Source organism: Corylus avellana, chromosome ca7, assembly GCF_901000735.1.
Source record: "Corylus avellana chromosome ca7, CavTom2PMs-1.0".
NCBI lineage: Eukaryota > Viridiplantae > Streptophyta > Magnoliopsida > Fagales > Betulaceae > Corylus > Corylus avellana.
This window is the reverse complement of record NC_081547.1, coordinates 16172044-16180700: the sequence shown is the minus strand read 5'-3', so window position 1 is coordinate 16180700 and position 8657 is coordinate 16172044. Positions and strand designations below refer to the sequence as shown.

The window sequence follows — 8657 nt, the reverse complement described above, 5'->3', positions numbered from 1 at the left end:
TGTTTGAGATTGCGTTTGAGAAATATAGTTTTTAAGTCAAAAAGAGCTTTTGAGCAAAAGCTTCATTTTGAAGTTTTTGCCAAAAGTGCTTTTTGACCATTTTTAGACTTTTTGGATATTTAAAAGCGCTTTTAATTTTTTTACCAAGCGAATACTTTTTTCTTCAAACGGACTTTTTGAGCGTTAAAAACACTTTTAAGGCTGTCAAATACCCCAAACAGGCCCTTACTCTAAGAAGTAATCAATCATTTTTTAAAACTCAAAAGAGCTTTTTGTCAAAAAAAAAAAAAAAAAAAACTTCAAATCACATTGGCCTAAAGTTCATTTATCCTGACTATCGGCACGAGTCCTTAACAGTAGTATTCAAATTATATATTTTAGGCCTCTTTTTGTGTTAGTATTTGATTTGTTTCTTTTAAATTTTAGGGAAATTATATTTAAAATCCTTAGGTAAACGCACTTTTTTTAAAAACTCCCTGGGTATTTTTTTTTGAAAATTTAGTCCCTGTGTCACTCGAAACTACTAGAAAACTCCTTACCGTCAATTTTTGTTAACTTTCGTTAGTCTACTCAAAACTCACCGTTTTATCTTATTAAAATATTATTTTTTTATTAATTTAATTTAAAAAATTCAATCTTAAAAAAAAAAAAAAAAAAAAAAATTTGAAGGGTGGCCCCAAAACAAATAATGTTCAACTTATTCTTCAAAATAATGCAATCTCAAAACTAGTAAAAAAAAAAAAAAATTCTGAATACAAGAGTCAGGCAGACAAGAAGTTGAAGCTGCCCCTCATGGCTGAAGCAGTCATGGAATCATTAATGGGACACTACCCTCCTCCTTGCAGCTCTTACTTTGTCGAGCAAGTTCGCCGGCAAAATTGGACTGTGACTCTCATGGCATCAATAAAACTATTATGTTCAACCTGTAGTCACCTTCTTCTGGACAATCCTCTTTCTCCGAGCCTTAGGCGGTGACAACGGTTGCCCGTCAGACACTGAGTCAACAGTTCCCTGTTTGATGCCAAGGAGCCCAAGCCCGGAAATAACTGCCTTCTTTGATATAAACCATTTCGAAGATGCCACATCAACGTCCTCCAGAGGCCGGCTGTAAACCTTCAAGAGACTGTCTGAATCAACCAGTGGATCTGCCTCTACCCCTAGCCAAGCCACCCTTGATCTCTCTTCGAATTGAACGTTCAAAATCCTGCATCAAATCACAAACAAGCGTTAATATTGAAAGCCGGGGAATAATTTATTTTACGTACATAAACAAACCAAACAAGCATTACTCTCATCATCTGTAGTCACAGATTTCAATTTACTCAAGATGCTGAATATTAACAGGATCTCTCAAAGATTTCAAGATAATGGAACCAGCCCACCACTTGAAGCAGGATTATAGTAAAGAAGACACCTAATTCCTAATATAACACTCATAAATGGGTCCATCAAACATAGAAAGCATGTAACCAAGAGAATGCAAATACAACTGGATAAAGCTCTCAGAACATATTAGGCAAGTATGCCAACACGATTAAAATATTGAGTAGATATATTAACAGACCAACAACATAAACCCAAAGAATATTAAATATTGAGTAGATATATTGACAGACCAACAACATAAACCCAGAGAATATTGTATCTATTTTGTCGAAGAAGACTAAGAAACCATCCTTTCCTAAACATGATTACGCGGGTGGAAGGGTGTCGAGCCACCATGGGTGGTTCGCGGGGCCACCACAAAACCACACAGGGGGGGTGGCCTTAAACCACCAGGGTGGCGAACCACCCGGGAGCTAGCATTCCAAAAGGTGAGGTAGCCGGGGGGGGTGAAGCCACCCATCAAATTTTTTTTTTTTTTTTAAGATTGAATTTTTTTAATTAAATTAATAAAAAAAATAATATTTTAATCAGATAAAACGGTGAGTTTTGAGTAGACTAACGGAAGTTAACAAAAATTGACGGTAGGGAGTTTTCTAGTAGTTTCGAGTGACCCAAGGACTAAATTTCAAAAAAAAAAAACTCAGGAAGTTTTTAATAAAAACGCGTTTACCTAAAGATTTTAGATATAATTTCCCTAAATTTTAATGCAAAGCTAAGGATTCTTTTTCACCAACCCTACAAAAACAAAACAAATTGGGCCTTAGGGCACATTCAGGCCATTTATTTTTCACAGTACATACGTGGCATAAAACCCTCCAGTCAACGGCTAAGATCCACCTTCATCTCGAAAACAAGTCTTCCCCGTCGGATCACCCAAGCCGAAGCGCATACAAACCCTACAAAATCCTAGTTCCGTTCCCGGCCAGCCTTAGTCCGCTGGGAAAACCCTAGCCTTTAGGTTTCGAGTCCCACCCTCCGCAGAGCTCAGAGAGCTTAGTTCGGTGAGTTCCTTTCAGAGATCTTAGCTTCTTCAACGTAATCTGACTCTGGCATTTGATTTCAATTGTGCTGATTTGTGAATTTTAAGCATTATATCTCAAACATTTCTCTATTTTCGTTTTGTTCTGTGGTTTAGGTGAATCGGGTTCGTAACTGTATTAAAGCCTTTTCGGTGTTTATATTTTGCTGTACGCTTGCTGGCTTTTGATTTATGTCTGCTTGATTGCGGGGAAAATTAAGTTTCGATCAATCTGCGTTTAAGTTTTTGTTCCACATCTATTTGCTAGGAAAACTGAAGGAAAATTAAGCATTGTGTTTTATGTTGTTTATCGGCTTGCATTATTTTTTTTTTGTATAAACATATATTTTGGGTTATAATAAGTACGCGAAATACTTCCTTCATCGAAATTAAATTAAATTAATGAGTTAGGCTTATATGAGATTAGGTTTCAACGTTTTCTTGGCATTGACCAAGCGAACTTCTAGTTTGACACATGTCTGGCTGCTGTGAAAAATTCATGAATAGTGAATCTTTAGTATTATTATGTTTCTTTGGGTGTTCATTTATTTATTTGGAGTTGATAATTAGTGGTTAAATATGGGAAATCACTAGTAGTTAAATATGTGTAAAAAGGAATTACTTGGTGGTGAAGTGAAATGGGAAATGATTAGTTGGATTTTACAAAAGTTCATTTTTGCCTTTAATTTCTCTGTTGGTGCTTAATATAGTTTGTTTTAGGTTCAATTTGGCCATTTTATTTCCATCTGAGAAAAAAATATAGCTGTTATTCATTTTTACTTTCATTAGAGTTTAAAATTTATTACATAACTATTCTATGTTATTCTTCACAAGTTCTTGCTTACGGCGAATGATGAATTTCTAATTGTTTTTTAGTCTATTTACCACTTAATGGTTGATGATTCAAAGGACCGAATGAAATAGCTTCTTTGAAGTATGTGCTTTTTTGGTTTTCAAACATGGAAGTACTAAAAAATTCAACTATTTCAATTACCCTAACAATAAAAATTGTGGAATTCCAACTTTTGTTGTTCTACTAGCCATTTTCTAGGCAATGAAATGGAATAATTCATTGTGTATGCTCGGAAGTGATCGTGAGCTGATATTTTTTTCAGTCAACATATGGTTGGTGTTTAAAAAATTTATGAGTAAGAATTATTGAGGTTAGATCTTTTTAGAGGATCCTTGCTTCTAAAGATCCCTCCCCTTTCCCCTGGAAGAGTTTATGGCGCACCAAGGCTCCTTCGAAAGTGGCTTTTTTTGCTTGGACGGCCGTGCTTGGGAAGACTTTGACCTTGGATAATGTTCGGAAGAGAGGTATTGTTGTGATAAACCGTTGTTGCATGTGTGAATCGGATGGGGGGTCAGTTGACCATCTCTTTCTTCATTGTGGGGTTGCGCGTATCTTGTGGAATGCCGTTTTCTCTCGGTTTGGTTTGTGCTGGGTGATGCCTGGCAGCGTTAGGGGGTTGTATGATTCTTGGTGGGCGGGTGGCAAAGCTCGCAGTGCTGTTGTGTGGAAGATGGTTTCTCTTTGCCTTATGTGGTGCATCTGGATTGAGAGAAATGCTAGATGTTTTGAGGACTTGTTTAGGAATATTGAGGATCTCACACACTTTTTCTTGTACACCCTATTCACTTGGACTGCTGGTTGGTTAGCACCCTTAGTGATTAGTTTCCCTGATTTCCTCTTTATGTTTTCTTCTTATTTTTCTCCCTCTTAGTCGCTCAGTCGCTCTCTTGTATACTTCCTGTGTACTAGGGTTGCGCCCCTTTGTGCTTTGATAATGCATCTTTACTTATCAAAAAAATATAAAAAATTTATGAGTAAGAAATTTTTGTTGTGAACTTGGGACTTGCATTTTCATTCCTTTTTATATTGTTTCTGCAGACATGGGTGAAGAGGCAGTCAAGGCAGTGATTCCAGAGTCACTCTTAAAGAAGAGGAAGAGGGAAGAAGATTGGGCTTTGGCAAAGAAACAAAATCTTGAAGTGACAAAAAAGAAGAACACTGAGAACCGAAAGCTAATTTACAATAGAGCCAAGAAGTATGCGGAGGAGTATGAGGAGCAGGTATATATTAGTTATTTGTACGCTCATTTGGTGCTTGATGGTTCACTGATTATTGAGTTTTGTTGGCTATTCAGGAGAAGGATCTGATTAGACTGAAGCGAGAGGCGAAGTTGAAAGGAGGATTTTATGTTGACCCTGAGGCTAAGTTATTGTTCATCGTTCGTATTCGTGGGTATGTTCTCATGTTAGATTACACTGTTACATGTATCTTAATGTTAAATGTGCTGGTTCTTATATTTGTTAAACTTGGGACTTACAGTATCAATGCCATGCACCCAAAGACGAGAAAGATTTTGCAACTCTTGCGTCTTAGACAGGTAGTGTAACGACTCTAATCCTTTGAGAGTACTGCATTAAATGAATCCCTTGTAGACAAGGAATGGTGTTACATTATGATATCTGCGTACTGAGGTTTTGTATATATTTTGTGTGTGTTTGTTATGATTCCTATTTGAAGGGTAGGGTGAGTTCAGATTCAAGGCTTTATTGTCTTGGGTATTTGTGGTACTAGTGATTTTGTTTTTCAAGGTGTTTAGGTGTAAGCTCCATGAGAGTTGAGGCAAGGCCTACAACCCTTTCAGTCGAAGCCGAAACCTCTAATGTCCAGTTGTTTTGGTGTAAGCACCTTTTTGTTTTGAGCTTTGAGAGCTTTAAATAAACATCAATTAAAACAGTATGCCTATTGGTATCTTGTTGAGCAGTGTCAAACTTAAGATCTCTTTACAATTGCTGAAAGGCTTTGAATAAGCTAAATCTGAAACCAACTTTGGTTACTTTTACAATGTGGCATGATATGTTGTTTTCTTGCACTATGTCAGAAATTCAGAATTCTATTTCCAGCCCTACATAGGTATCAGAATGATACTTTTGAAAAATAAATGATACCAATACCTTGGTGTTTGTGGGCCTTCAAATTAAACCCTACATTTTAGAGTAATGCTGTAGAAGTTCCTCTCGTGTCCCTTCAAGAATGATGTGACTTTTAAAATCACTAATAGGCTTGTGATTGATCACTATTGAATTTTGATCAAATGGTAATTTTAAAAATCACCTCATTTTTGGAGGGACACGAGGAACTTATAGAATTACTTTGCATTTTAAAGTGATTTGCCAAATTTATTTTTCATAGTTTTAATAATTGGGTATTGAAACTATGAAACTTATGTCTTAAGGGATATGGTAAAATCATTAAAAACAAGTGTTATCAATAATTGGATGTGATGATGATTTAGTAGGCACTGCTTTAAGTGGGGAATTAAACATGTTTGTCATTATGGCTTTAAGTTGTTTTGGTATGATTTCTGTTTGCCTACTGTGGAACAATATTCCTGGTTGATCTAGTGCATTATTTACAGAAAATGCTATTTCTTTCATCTTCATGCTTTGATCATTCTTTTTTAAACAGATCTTCAATGGTGTCTTTTTGAAAGTGAACAAGGCCACAATGAATATGCTTCATAGGGTTGAGCCTTACGTGACTTATGGGTGTGTGTGTCTCTCTCTCTCTCTCCCCCACTGATGCTATTAGGCTTTCATTGAAATTGTATGTGTTTCTTAAAAAAAAGAAATTGTATGTGTTAAACTTTTGTTCCATGTTTTGTTAATTGGATTCACGTGATAATAGATATCCCAACTTGAAGAGTGTGAGAGAACTGATTTATAAGAGGGGATATGGAAAATTGAACAAGCAGAGAACTGCTTTGATTGACAACTCCATAATTGAACAGGTTCGTGTTCTCCTGCTAGTCCTGTTTTGGTCCAGTAAATGCTTTGTTGCTTACATGCTATAATGTCATCACAGGCTCTGGGCAAGTATGGCATTATCTGCACGGAAGATCTCATCCATGAGATCATGTCAGTTGGACCTCACTTTAAGGAGGCAAACAATTTCCTGTGGCCATTTAAGCTCAAGGCACCCTTGGGTGGTCTAAAGAAGAAAAGGAACCACTATGTCGAGGGAGGAGATGCAGGAAATCGTGAGAACTACATCAATGAGCTAATCAGGAGGATGAATTAGGCTTTGGCTCTATTTGTTAGTCAGAGGATTCGGCTCTTGAAGTAATCTACAACTCCAATTTTTTTTTTTTTTTTACTTAAAAATTTATTTGAAGTTAGATAAAATGTCGTCTTTTAAGCAAGAAACTTTTTGTTGTCCACTTTTGTTTCTGAATTTTAATTTCAGAAAGTTTTGTTGCAAGCTCTTACCTCCTTAGAAAGTTGTTACAATTTTTTCTGTGCTCTGTAGTGCTAAATTGTTTTTAATGACTTGTGTTGTGACTTGTTTATCATGGATTCTACCTGCAGTCGGAAGTATTATATGAAACTATTTTTTGCTGCTTAAAATATATCAAATTGCCACGTCATTTAAAAATGCATCAACTTATCTCTATGGACTAACTCCAAAGGTAAAGATAACGGTTAGTGTAATTAGCTGAAAATTTATAAAAAAAAAAAAAAAAAGGAAAGGGAAAGAGGGTGTAAGCGTAGCATTATCAAGATCATTGTGGTGGAATGCAGTTTTGGAGGGAACAAAGCACACGAATTATGAAACTACCATGCAGCTTCTCAGTCTCGTGAATCCAGTATCTGGTCGGGGCTTTTCATCAAATACACTCCTCTATGTGTATTCGTTTACTTTCTCTCTAATCTAAACCAAATCTTCCGCTAGAGTTGCCTGGAGAATTCTTATATAATTTTGATTATGTGAACGTCAATGGGTTTACAAAGGGGAGGGAAAAAGAACGAAAATTTGAACTAGTAACTTTTGTTCTATGAGCTTTTGTTTTATAAGGTGTGATCTTTAGGATGATTTGAACTTGAATGATACTTTTTAACGCGTTAATGGGTTGAGCAATAATGCAATACAAATTAGTTAAATGCCACATGTAATAAAATTCTTATTGTTTCATTACAAATCGTTACATGTTACAACAATAGCCATAACAATAATAACAATAAAAAAAATTTGTTTTTCAGCTTTTGCTCACATCACACGTTGTAATACATAACAAAGATACAAGCAATGCCCAAAAAAAGTAAAAATAATATTATAATGGAAAAAGAGGATAGAGAAGAAATTAAAGGGCAGGAATTAAACGCCTGGAGCAAATAGTGCAGTAAAACTTCCTCTTGGTTTTGTGGGAAATTGGAAAGAAACAAAAGAGTAAATGAGCATCATAGTCCCAGGCGAGCACCGGGCCTCCACAATATGGGCAGGCACTGCCTGCCCCTTCTCTTCCGATCACCTTCTCTTGCACATCAAACACCGACAAAAAACCCATTCTTCCCATCCTCCTCCTTCTCACTTCTCTCCTGAAGTTGGCCAAACTTGTAAACTCGACTTCATATATAAATATAAGAGAGCATCTTCTTTGCATTAACAAAAATCAAACGTAGAAGATACCAGGAAGGAAGGAAGGAATTTTGTTGCATTAAGGAAGTCTCTTTGTTTCGTCCAGGAAATTTCTTGGAAGGAACTTGTGCAATTTACAACGACTGCTGGGCCCACAACCTTTGACTGGTCAACGCATTCACAAACAATCAAAACCAAACCATCCATATACATTTCACTTGTGGATGGGTGGGGGCCGGGCGAATCTTTCTCTAAAAGTTTTAAAAGTTAAAAAAAATTTTCTTTTAATGAATAATACAAAATACCTTTCAATTGTATTGTAGTTGACCCCACTACAATATATGCCTGGCAGCCTGGTGCACGTTGTGCGGAAAGCATGACACAAAAATTCCACCTTAATGGGAATCATGGCCAATCAGATCCTCTCCAATGGTATAAAGACGTGATATATCACTAATGGATTGGAATAATGGAAATATGATCATTTTCAGTCTATTTTAGACAGGAGATGACCTAATTGATGGCTAAGATCTCTCTAGAGCCATCAATAAGACAAATGTCTTATTAAAGAAAATAATAATAAAACTTTCAAAACTAAAAAACAAAATAATGAAAAATTTAAAACAAATATTAAAAAAAATAAGGGTAGTTAGCCACTCTATCTTGACAATAAGGGATGACTGGCCACCACATATTGAGACATAAGGGTAGACTGGCCATCGGCCACCCTCAATGGCCTAATTAATTTTTTTATTTGGCCATTGCAGTGGCTTTGGCCCTATCATATATCTTCGACGGCTAAGGGCCTGTTTGGGAGTGCGATTTCAA

General features: G+C 36.2%; 1 protein-coding gene across 1 annotated transcript; it reads left to right on the top strand.

Annotated features, from left to right (window-relative positions):
• Positions 1-2225: 2225 nt before the first annotated feature.
• On the top strand, positions 2226-6681 carry LOC132188605 (large ribosomal subunit protein uL30y). The gene is made up of 7 exons (XM_059603112.1): positions 2226-2387; positions 4296-4477; positions 4552-4649; positions 4737-4794; positions 5883-5962; positions 6102-6204; positions 6279-6681. The coding sequence occupies exons 2-7, from the start codon at positions 4298-4300 to the stop codon at positions 6492-6494; spliced, it is 735 nt and encodes a 244-aa protein (XP_059459095.1). The 5' UTR covers positions 2226-2387; positions 4296-4297; the 3' UTR covers positions 6495-6681.
• Positions 6682-8657: the final 1976 nt, after the last annotated feature.